The sequence below is a fragment of the Adiantum capillus-veneris genome, chromosome 17 (assembly GCF_014529385.1).
Source record: "Adiantum capillus-veneris isolate H3 chromosome 17, ASM1452938v2, whole genome shotgun sequence".
In the NCBI taxonomy this organism is placed as follows: Eukaryota; Viridiplantae; Streptophyta; class Polypodiopsida; order Polypodiales; family Pteridaceae; genus Adiantum; species Adiantum capillus-veneris.
In genome coordinates this window covers 117,007,132-117,020,192 of record NC_140947.1, presented here as the reverse complement: position 1 = coordinate 117,020,192, position 13,061 = coordinate 117,007,132, and the positions used below count along the sequence as shown (strand labels likewise).

General features: G+C 37.7%; 1 protein-coding gene across 5 annotated transcripts in view; it reads right to left on the bottom strand.

Annotated features, from left to right (window-relative positions):
- Window positions 1–12,812, bottom strand: part of LOC147437944 (uncharacterized) — a 28,015-nt gene extending 15,203 nt beyond the window's left edge. The window contains exons 1-2 of one of the 5 annotated variants that reach the window (XR_015184909.1): window positions 12,370–12,812; window positions 6,368–7,053 (exon numbers count right to left, since the gene is read on the bottom strand). Coding sequence is in view for 1 of the 5 variants with exons in the window: in XM_086487337.1 (XP_086343463.1) it covers window positions 8,085–8,843 (759 nt within the window). In the remaining 4 variants the exon portion in view is untranslated. The other 4 variants (XR_015184908.1, XM_086487337.1, XR_015184910.1 and 1 more) reach the window with 4 other exon arrangements.
- Window positions 12,813–13,061: the final 249 nt, after the last annotated feature.

The window sequence follows — 13,061 nt, the reverse complement described above, 5'->3', positions numbered from 1 at the left end:
GAATCTGTGTACCTACTTGTGCTATGGTTAGTAAAGTAAGTAGGTTTTCTTTCCACCTTGGTCTCGTCTCTATGGAGAACCAATAAGCATCAAGAAAATCATCATCAATTCCATTGGGAGGTTCCCCTTCTTAACCACCACTATAAAATCAAAATCTAGTAAAATGATGAACCATTTTACTATTTTGCTTATGTTACATTGCTTATTGACTAGACAGAGTAATGCCTCTTGATCCACAAAGAACACAAACTTCCAATAAGTAGTGTCTAAATTTTTTGACAACATAAATCATTCCAAGGCCCTCTCTTTCTATAATGGTGTAACTTTAGTCAGCCTTATTCAATTGCTTGCTAGCATAAGAGATAGAAAAGTCCATTCCCTCTTTTGGTTATGCTAGTATGCTATTAATAGCAAAATTATAATCATAAACATGCAAATCAAAATCTTTATTCCAGTCAAGAGTTTTCAAGAGTGGAGTAGAAGACAAAGCTTGCTTGAGCTTTTGAAATGGTTCCTTGCATTCTTCCATCCTAAAAATTTGGATAGTCAAATCGTACATGGATTTGGCAAATTACAATGTACATGTAGATGAATCTCCGACAATATACACAATGTCCCACGAAAGATTGGATTTTTTTGGCATTGGTAGGTGTAGGCAATTCTTCAATGACCTCTACTTTTTCCATATCCATAGCAATCCCGTTTTTGGAGACTATATGCCTGAAAATTTTGCCTTGTCTAACCATGAATACACATTTTTTCAGATTTAAACAAATCCTATACATGTGGAATTTCTCAAAGACATTCTTGAGGTGCTCAAAGTCTTTGAAGCATTTGTCAACCCAAAAGGAATGACTCTATATGCAAATATGTCCCACTCCAAAGAAAAAGCTACTTTATGTTGATTTTTTGGATCAATGACCAATTGGTTATAGACTAGGAATCCATCTAAGAAGCTATTGGCTTCTTTCTCAACTACTCTTTCTACAACGTGGTCTGTAATAGGAAGAGGAGATTTGTCCCTAATGGTTGTTGCATTCACCTAATGGTTTTTCAACTACTCTTTCTACAACGTGGTCTGTAGTAGGAAGAGGAGATTTTTCCCTAATGATTGTTGCATTCACCTTCTTGAGGTTGATGCACACCCTTAGTTTCTCATTTTTCTTAGATACTACCACAATTGGGGATACCCAACCTGTGTGTTCAATATCATAGATGAACTCAGCTTCCCTAAGATTATCAATCTCCTCTTTTATTTTCTTGGAAAAAGTCTGATGGTAAGTATGGAGTATTTGTCTGCTTGGTTTGGTGTCATCTCTCATAAATATTGTATACTGACAAATGTCAAGATCCACCCACTTAAGATCTTTCTATGATGAGACAAAGACATCATTATATTCCTTTAGAGTTCTAATGAGAATTTCCTCTTCTTTGGGGGATAAATCATTTGCAATATATATAGGTTTTGGCTTATTTCCAAGATCTACTAAGTCAATCCTTTTGTCATTTTCTACTCGCTCATAAGAATTTCCTAATTCCTTAGGATGTCTAATGCATTGATCCACTAGGATCCTTCTAGCTTGCAATATATGCAGGTTTTGGCTTATTTCCAAGATCTACCAAGTCGATCCTTTTGTTATTTTCTACTCGCTCATAAGAATTTCCTAATTCTTTAGGATGTCTAATGCATTGATCCACTAGGATCCTTCTAGCCTGCAAGGTGTATTGCTTATGATGAGACAAAACAATCATAGCCTCACTGTTCTTGTAATTATTTGAATCTATTTTTTTGGTCCATACCACTTTCAGAGTGTGTTCAACTCTTGATATTTAGCTCTCCTCTCCAATTTTTCATGAAGCTTCTCTTTTTACTGGTTGGTTTGTCTCTTTTGCTTTCTATTTTGTTCTAGGTGGTTGGCTCAAGTTTTTACTCTTATTTTTGTTGAGGTATCCACCCATCATTGAAAGCTATTTTTTTCCTTTTATCTTTGACATAGGCTTGGTTCTATACTATTTGGCTTATCTTTTCTTCATATACCTATCTTGCTATTTTTTCTATTGATTGGAAAAATAAAATTATGTTTCCTCTCGTTGTGATCTTTCTTGGAGCAAGAATCTTCTATTGTAAGAGTTTCCTCTTCTAGCTCATTTGTAGCATCATAATAGTGGTTAGAGAAAACTTTTTGATTGTCAAGTTGCACAAGGGTTACCATTTGGATAGGAAGTGTCTCTCATCTCACTTGATTCCAATTTTGTTTCACTTTTTGTAGGGATTTTCATTATTTCAACTTTTGGTTTTTGTGCTTCAAGAATTGTTTAAGTAATTTTTACAATATTTTGGTACCCTTCAAGTTCTTTCCTTCCATAACAAGGATTGGACAATTCTTCCATTTGGTCTCCATGATTTGATCCGCTTTTAATCCTATAATTGGAAGGCTTTCAAGGCTGTGCTGATGGCTTCATAGATTTTATCCACGATACTGACTCCCTGATTTTCGTTTCGATTTGAACTCTTTCCAAGTTGATTTTTTTCTTTCTTGAAATCATCTTTGAATCTTTTTCTAAATTTTCTTTCTCTATTTCTATTTTCTAAGCTCATATTGTTGATGTCTCCTTCTCTTGGAATCTTGAGAGAGTTTTTTACTACTCTCTGTGCTTTTATGGCATGTGCCCTCGTAACTAATTTGACTGAAACTATTGGCTTGCAGAGGAGATAACCATCAAGGCGTTAAATATGTCTATCATCATTTTTCCTGTGTTACCTCGAATCCTAGGAAAATCTTTGGGGATAATGAGTCCCTTTTTTGCCACATTATAGGCAGTAGGCATCGATTGGCTTAGCATTTTCTTTGGTTTTTGGAAAATGTTTTTTCCAATGATTATCTAATTTATAATTATGAAATTTTCTAAATTAAGGAATAGATTTCATCATGGGTGTCTTAGCGCTTTGGTTGGAAATCAAGTACATAGGTGTTGCTTCTTGAGGTGCCTAAGAAACTAGTTCAACCATGGGAGGTGATCGTTGATTACACCAATCTTAACTATGACAATAGACAAACTAGCTTCATTGTATGGCATAATTAGTACTAGACCTTTCTCATCCACTTGTCTCTCAATCTTCCTTAGCTACCATAATTACTTCATTGTATGGCATAATTAGTATTAGGGCTTTCTCATCTACTTGTCTCTCAGAATGCATATACTTGACTAGCATATTCATCTTGTCCCTTAAGATGCATATACTTTACTAGGATTGCATTGTTTCATGGTTCTGGTGGTCACTGACCTATTACGGATTCTTTTCTCTCCATATCCGTGGATGGCTTTTGAATTTTGATTCATGTTAGATGAATACCTATACATATAATTTCACTTTGGTCTCATTGGTATGTACTAAATATTCTCGTTGTACTTTGGGCGGTAATAACACTAATTTGAGTCATATTTTTTCACTTGACCTTGATTTACATGGCCTTGTTGGTCTCACGAGTTATTGTTGTGGTGTCTTGGCTCTCTCATTGGTATTCTTTACCCGTTTCTCATCATTTCTTGAGAATTTTCTCTCTGGCATTAAGAGGATCCTACTAGAGTTGGTCCTAAAATTGCTAGCATAGTGTACGTAGTCCTCTCACTTTGAGTGTCCCTCACAGTGCTTTCTTTATTGAAGATCACAATTGTCTCCCAAGTTTAGCACACCAAGCATGCACACTTCCAAGGTCGTGTAATTTTTGCTATAGATTGTAGCATGCAATGCTTTATTAAGCAAATCCCTCAAATTGAGTATGGAAATTAAAGCTTCCCTCACCTCTTTGGTGAAGTTGGCTAAATGTTCATATGGATCCTCGGATCCATTATATTTTTTGATCCATTTTTCAAAGTTTTCTAATCTCACTATACAATATTATTATCACGACCCACTCTCTTGGTTGGTTTCCTCCATCTAAACCTTCAAACATTTGTTTGATAGCGGTGACTCGTGTAGTCCTTTACTATTTCTAGTGTCACCCAATTTTTCTATATTTAAGATGGTTTCAAATCCTCTCATCCAGTTTTCATCCCTGAGGTAAGTCCATGGATTGTACTACCCTGTTAAATAGCCATACAGCCAAATGATCTTTTTTCTTTGTCAAAATATTTGATATGTTTTAGGTCCCATTTCTATTATCATGTCCCTCATCAAATTGCACTGATATATGGTCTATTCTATCTCCTTACATGTCATTGAAACAAAATTATTCTTAAAGAAATCTCTAGAGAGGTGCACAAGAAGATGTGATATCCCTTCTTTCTTATCTTGAAAATTATCCTACGTGTCATCCGAAACAAAATTATTCCTAAAGCAATCTCTAAAGAGGTGCACGGGAAGGTCGATGATCCCTTCTACCTGATCTTGAAAATATACATGATTTTTAAAGGTCGCAAGTGGATCTTCAAATGTGTTAAGTGTCATGGCTTTGCATGATCTATCCATAGCAAATCTCTAGCATTGTTTTCCTCCTAGCAATAGACTCTTAGTCATGGGTTATTTGTTTGGATACACTTTAGTGGCTTTGTGTCTACTTGATTGTAGCCTTCCATCGGTGCTCCTTCCTTGCATTGTTTTCCTCCTAGCAATAGACTCTTAGTCATGGGTTATTTGTTTGGATACACTTTAGTGGCTTTGTGTCTACTTGATTGTAGCCTTCCATCGGTGCTCCTTCCTTGGTATTCATGTATCAAATTAGTGTATTAACTTCCAATCCTCACTTATCCACAGTGTGAGGATTCACAATGTTAGAGTATTGCATTCTGTTTTGATCTACATAGAAGGTATCTTGTTTGTTGGCTCTAACCTCCTCTTCAAACTCAACACTATGGTCATCCACCTGAACCACATACTTCTCATTAGAATCCAAATAAAGTTGAGCCCCATGAGTATTGCTATTATAAAAGGTTAAGGTATGCTTAAATTGTGCCAAGATTCCATTGCACAAATGGGTATAGAAGGAGCCATGTCTGGGATTAGAGTCAAAATAAGTATTTACAACAATAGTCTCTAGAGACCCCCTTGGTTGAGACTTTCTTCAATTGACACTCTACCCTCAGATTCTTGGTTAGATCCTTGATTTGCCAGTACATGATCTTATCTAAGGTACATGAATACCAATAATGTTGTCTGAGGATAGCTCCTCTATCCTAGGCAACCAACCATTTTTTAAAAAATCCTTTGAATTTTTGTGAATGGTGTCCAAATGACTTCAAATTTTGCAAGCTATTTGAGGGATAGTTGCTCTACCCTTGGCAACCCTTTTTCTTTAAATCCTTCTCTGGTTAGCACTAATACTAAACACCTTTCAATCTCATTCAAAACTATTTTAAATCACTTGAAACTTGTGACATTGGCACTCTATTGCTATCATTGATCAAAGTTCCTACAAGAAAAGATTAAAAATTTCTTGTTTTGAACTAGGAGATAATAAGTGTGACTATTATCTATTAGCCTCAAATGAAGTTTTTTTTTCAAGTTTATTGGTATACACTAGTTGTAAATAGTGGCAATGGGTCACTTGACAAGTTTCGTAAGGTTCGAATCAAGTTTCAAGTTTCTAGCCCACTACAAGATGTTGGATTTGAGAGAAAATCTAGCATAAATAGCACTCAATAGCTTCAAATGACACCAAATATAATCTCAATGCACAATGATCTAACATGTGGTATGTTCAATTGATGAAATTTGTGCACTTTTGAAGCTAGAGAAAACAAGCACAATTATTATTTACGTTCCCAACCTTCCAAGATTTCTAACTTTTTAGGGTTCCCTCAATTAGTACAAGGCATTTTAAGGTCTATCAAGAAATTTCAATAAATTTGGATCAACTTTTATGTACTTACCTTCACTTACCAACTGATCAGAGATGGAAGCACATTTGACATCAATTTCCAACTCAAATTTGGATCAATTTTGATGTGCTTAACTTCACTTACCAATTGATAAGAGATGGAAGCACATTTGACAACAATTTTCAACTCGGATGAGATCAAAACATCTTGAGCCTTCATGAAACTTCTTGTAATTCACCTTGCAATTGACAAGACAAACCTTGACCCAAGGCTCAATATTAGCCTCAGACAAAAAGGATTATTATCTTCCCGGAGGATTCACTATTAATAATGGAAGGATGTCACATGCGTGCATCAAAATTACAGAAACCCCTCTATGTACGGTATCTTACATGCTAACCCACCCCCCTATATACGCAAAGATATGGACGTTCTTACAATGAGCCATCCCCCCTCATACGGATTTCGTTCGGAATGTCATGGCCCACTACTTCATTTGAAATAACAAACCACCATGAAAAACAACAAATATAATGCATACTGAACTAAAATAAACCAATCGATTCAATGTAATTTGTCAAAAAACGAATAGCATTTGCCTTGTAAAATGATACAGATCTCAATCTCAAAACATATGATACTAACCACCTACTTAGTAGGCTTCCCACATGGGATTTAAGGCACACATATGAAATGGATTGTTGTGTAAATAACAAATAATACTTACTCTTAAACAACCATGAAAAACTTCACTCATCAAATCAAAACACATTACAAAACAACCCATTAAAAGATTAATCTTTTTGAACAAAAACAATTATATGTGATATGAATGCACGTCTATGCTTAAGCAAAATGCAACTTTAAAAAGCACCATCTGTATTTAATTTTGAGCTTGTACATAAAATATAAATCTTAAAAATTTTACCAAAATCTCCTTTGTACAGAGACCTCTTTCTCAAAAAAATTCAGTACACCCTTTTCTTGGGCTCCCATGTCAGATTTTCATCATATAATTTCTTTTTCCAAAAAAATTGTCTACCTCATCTTGAGCTCCCACGTGGGATTTAAGGATTATCTTACAGATTAAAATCAAACACATTTTCAATAGAGTCAAAGTAATCTAATTTCAAAGTGGTGGTATGACCTACATATCAAATACATTGGAAACCTCCAATCACATAGTCTAATCACACAATTACCAAAAGACTATGTCCACATCATGTGGCGATCCTGTACAAAACAAACATAAAATGAAAACATAAAAGTAGCCTACCAAATCAACTTAAGAACCCTCAAAATCAAACTACATTCCAAGTGCTAGTATGTCATGCTTCTCATACTACACAATCAACAAAATGGCATGTCCATGTCATGCGACTGCGTGTACATAAAATACATAAATTAAAACATCAAAATGAAATGTCTGAGAGTTTCCTAAACCAAGTGTGCACCCCGTAATCAACATTTCAATGGTCCACATGCCATGTCGGACAAACATCTTTCATAGAGCACATCATCTTTTTATGCAAGTACTCCTATCTAAGTACTGAGCACAATTCTAAGTGAATATTTTCAAAGCGTATCATCCCTCATCTTTGCCACTTGCATCTAGCATAAGTATCAACCTGTAAGATTCAAAACAGTTACGCTTAGAATTAGCAAATAAATATAGCTCAAACCAATCCCATGAACTTTTCTCTTGCACATGTTGGAACCTAATTTGCAAATGAAGTCAATTTACCTTTCACATACTCATTGAAGACCTTGTAGTCCTTAGCATCAAGCTGGTATCTCTTAGTCTCCAAATCAAACGTCAAGTTTGCAAGTGAAATTATAGACTCCAAGGATACACATTGATTGTCCACAAGATCGTATGTATAGCTCCTTGCACCCTTAGCTTTTTGATACCATGCAAGATATATCTCTACATTTGTAGGCCGGTCAAGAAGATCAATAGGACCCCTGGTCTCTTTCATAGCAGCTCCCACTCTTCTTCGCATACACATAACTCTTCCAAGATACCATGTACCTTTATCTCTACCTTCGTTAGTGCTCCAAATCTTTCCTTTCCTCTTGCACCTTGTGTCATCTTTGGAAGACAAACCCTCAAATAAAACAGCACAATCTGAGCCTACTATAAGAGAAGTTCCTGTTTGAAACCTGATCTTTTTATCCATTGAAGAAAAAATCCCACTTTTCACCCTTGTTAGTCTGTCTTTAGACAGAGTTGGATTCCATTTAGCTGACTCACAAGAGTACTCTTACACACTTTTCTTGCCATCTATCTCTACAAAAGAACAGACCTGGCTGTGAACTTTCTCCTCTTCATCAACTATCTCATCAAACACAAGGCGTAACTCACATTCAGCAACTATCACGTCATCTTTGTCACATGTGCTCAACGCATTTTCACCTTTGTCTATCTCAAGAGGAACGTCATCAAAAACTCCATAATCCAAAATTTGGTCATCTGCATTGGCAACCATGATATCTTCAGGATCTCTCTCTTGCCATGTGTCATGACACCAAGAGATATCATGAATGCCTAGTATTTTCCGCACATCCTTCACTTCACAAAAGCCCTCTCTTAAAGCTCGTATTGTGTCTTCATCACAAGATACGAACATGTAGTCACCAAGATTGGCAAACGGAACGCTAAGTGCGTGATTCATTACAGTCCATATGCTTTCTTGCTTAGAGTGTGCTGCTCGAAACACAAGCATGGAGCTTGATTGAATCTCGACGATCTTGTTTAGCACACCAGCACTGCTTAACAAATCAACTCCATCATAACTCCTCTCATTTCTAACCATACCACCAACTTTGCTAAAGGAATTTTCACAAGTGTCTGACCTCGTTGCAGACAAAGGAACTTCTAGATGTGTACACTTTTCTTTGAATAGCTTGATTAGAAGAACTACAAAGTGGCAAGAGAGTTGAATATCAAGGAATGTTTCTTTGCTTATGAAATTCTCCTTGAGAGAGTATATCGCTTGTTTCATGATACAAGTACGCCTCATCCTGAGGAAACAATGTTAGATATTTCTTTAAAAATGAATAACTATTGCCTTCTTTTAATGGCAAACATAAAGAATGACACCTTGTCTAAACACTGAGTACCTGAAAAAGAATGAAACCTTGCCGGAAGCTTTCACTCTCTCAAATAATGAGAGAGTTGGAGACAAAAAATTATCAATATATGAAGCTACTATTGAAAGATACATTTTTGTTCCAAGTGTTCTTTCTTGCTGAAATTGACTTCCAATGTGAAAATCCTTCAGACGTGCTTGCAACTTACGTCCTGCCAATCTTTGGGTTGATCTCCAGTTTTGCCTGTCCTTTCTCTCCACATCACCCTCTTGCAATCCATGAACATCAACCTTAAAATGTTGATATACGAGAGCAACATGATTCAATGTGGTGATATCCTTGCCAAGGACAAGTCTTCTAGAAGCATTATCTAAAGGGTTAACCAACTTTTTTCCATTATAGATGAAGTCCAAGTCATGCAATCCCAAGATACTTCTATCATAATCTATGCTCGTTGTTAATGACCACCCCTTCCAAGGAATAGAGAATTGAATACCCACTTGAGAAGTGTAGTCATCTCTCATGAGTTTCCTTGTTTGATCATCCCCATCAGAAGCATAACCAATCAAAGGACCTACAATGTTTGTAAGATGCCGATTCTAAAGCAATGCTACTACATCCCACTGCGCTTTGATAAAATTCGAATTAAATCAGTTACATGTCAGCTGGACAACCAGGACAAGCTTTGGTAGACAATGAATAAGTGGATTTGCAATAAGAACCCATGCATAGTGAGTGATAATATTAGCATGGAGCACCTCAACACGTTGTTGTACCCGGCTTCGTCAAAAACAACGACCACCACAAAATCTGATACACAATTGGGTTCTTATTTCCTTCCACAAAAGCCGACAAGTTCATCATCCCTTGCATGCCACTTAACCATCCTCTTTATAACAGTCTCATCTTCGACGATAATAACAAGAACACTGCCCATCAGGATGTTGTTTCTACCCATTTGATGCTTGTAAACATCAGCCACATGTTGAAATATATCCTCCCTGACCCCTTTTTAATAATATATGGGCTTCCTTGTTGCCCTCATGGTGGTTAAAATATGAGGTCCCCCAAGGTTCAAAGAGAAAAGTTGTGCATTCTTGTACCTCCCCACAATTTAACAGCCTCAAAGAGACTCCTTGTCGTGTCAGAGTATCTCTTGCCTCGGGGATCTCTTCCAATGTTTTCTGAGATATCCATGAGAAATCTCCACAATGCTTGCTTTCCCTCAAACAAACTGAGATTGTGCGCATTGATTATATCCATGCAAAACTTTTTCACATCTCCTCTTCCCAAGGCTTCGGAGAGAGTATCATGAAGGTTCCTGACTCTTACACTTAATGCTGCAACTTTGGTTTCTGTGACCACGTTTGCTTCTTAAGTCTTCGAACTAGGATACACGTAGGTCGTGCTATGCCAAGAATCTTTGAGTTAGACTTATAGTCATCAAATGTCTCAAGCACCAATTCAAATTCTGATTTCCTCTCTTCTCCAAATACATTGACCTCCTCCATTGCCTCAATCACCTTCTCTTTGTTTCTAGCAATAATCTGATCCTCTAGGCTTGAAGTGTGGGAGTCCGACCTTTTTGCTTCATGGAGCCCCATGGATCACATGTGATTTATGGTCTTTAAGTGTGAATTCATAAAATTGTATATGGTATCTGGACCTCTGCCCATATGCGATCTCGCATTCTTTGCACCAGATTTGAAACAGAGCCCTCTCATCTTTATCCTTTGACATTAGAGTAAACCTATCAAAGTGCCCTTTGAATCGCAACTTCTCTTTGGTAGTCTTTACATCTCGTTTCCACTTCTTGACTTAGGAGTGTGTAGCGAGAATGCTCTTCAGACAAACTTCTCCTTCTCTCTCTTCCACAAAAGCATCAAAAGAAGATCTAAAGGGACATGTCTCACTTGTTAGTGCATGACACGTTGGGGATCTCCCATTCACCTCATTGGATGCACCACTAGAATCTACCCTAGGATGCTTTTCAAAGGATGAAACACCCATTTCGTACTCTATTGTCACCTCATCACTGGTCACCTTTTATATCTCCTCTTGTTTTTCATTTATTGATAACATGCATGAGCCTCCCAGAAATATAGTCACTTGAAGCTAAACCACCAGAGTCAATCTCTTCTATAAGCTCCCTATATATAGCTCCCTCTCTTCCCATAACAAAACCAAGTGTGTTTGTTTGTCCTGGCCCTTCCAAGGTGGTAAGGTACGTAAGGTACGGTACGTATTCGGTACGACCTGTACGTAGTACCGAATGGATAGAGTTGTTAGGTACATAAAATTCGTAGGTTTTTTTTTTAATTCCAAAACCCTACAGTACGATCTATACTTGATAAAAAATTCATAAGTATCACTCCAAGGATGTTAAGTTCACTATTCTATAAACCAAGGCAAAGCTTTCATACGAGTTCTTGATCGTACTTGCCGTCCTATATTCACCACCGCAATGACGTTCGTGTGTGCTCTATAAATGCAAGTTGTGTCGAAATGTCTACAAAACTAAGTGTTGGAATAAGGCTAAAGAAGGGCAAACCAAAAATTCCTGTCACAATAGGGTTTATTTTCACATATTACCCACAGTACTGCGGCCCAAAAAAAAAAAAAAACCCGTACAGTACAAATCCGTACGATACAATATGGACGTATCGTACCGTACAGATCCGTACGGTACGTATCCTACCTTGGGCCCTTCATTGAGGTTAATTAGAATCTCTTTGATGGTCATACCTGAGTCTGCTTATCTGTAAAGACAAGACCGATTCATAAACAAGAATACTTGCAAACAAGAATCTCTCTCTCTCTTCGTGGGTAGCACATGACTCAAGTCACTTTTAGCCGAGCTCAATGTGCCATGGGTCACCTAGGTCACCTATCAAAACAAAACATGCACAAATCCGTTTGCAGTGCACCATAAAAATCCACCCTACTAACTAACCTACTAGACTAAAACACACAACAAAATCCTTGCTTTATTGAAGATCTTACTTACCATGCTAGCTCATGAAGTCTATACATACACACACAAACACAACTCGATTGTGAAGACGGTGTTTTGTGCGGAGCAGTACGACTTTGTCAACTCCTTGACATTGTGTTTACAAACCATAAAGGTGATTTCTTGAGGCTATTTAAACATTCTCAAGCGATCTATAACTTACCAAAGGCACTTATTGACATTGCACGCTTGAATTCTTGATATAAATTTCTCTCAAACATCATATGGTGGCCACACTTATCGATGCATGAAATATCTAGGATGCAGATGTGGCTTACTTGGCCACCATGCATTATGATAAACAGGCATGATACACACCATGATTTCAATTTCCCACAAGCCCACAAATTGTTGATGGTCTTGACTCACAATCGTAAAGAGTAGTCACAATGCACATTGCACATTAGAGAAGCTGAAAATAGAGAACAAATTAATATACTCACAATGCCAAAAGTTAAAACAAGACGTCGGGAAGACAGAGGCTCTTGAGTCTTGACCAATGACAAGTCGTGAGGATTTGGCTACAGCACGCGCAGGCGGCAGAAGGCTCCAAGCCGCAGGAGGCAGCGGCAGGTCCTAAGCTGAGCAGCGGGAGGCTGGAGCTACCGTGGTAGGCCGTAGCAGGCCGTCGTTACTCAACCAGGTAGCACCTCGGACTCGACACAGCGATGGACTCAGCAGCGAACAAATCACGTGAGCACCAACAGCTAGGACTCCATAGCTATGACTCAAGAGCACTGAGCAGGAAGAAGACGAGTGAAGAGGTGTAGGCAGAGATGAAGGGACTCGGCACTGAGTCGGCAGTCGGGAGCAAAACTCATGACTCGCAGCAGGTAAAAATGTGCTAAAATGAAATGTTGGCCCTTGGGCCTTTAGAAATTAAGGGTTGTAAGTTTCAAACCTCGCACCGCCAATGGCCATGGACAAACCCCAACGCCCGTGGGCCTTCGCCTAGACTTCAAGCTCCAAAAGTTGAACCGCCATAAGCAAAATACCCCTCAAATTTCAAAAATTTCCAAAATATCCACAATATATATTGTTCACTTTGATGCCGGTTTTTGAAGGGCAATTGGATGGCTAGCCCTTCTAATGATGGATCGAACAAATTACCTATTTTGTGAGGTAATCGCCTGTT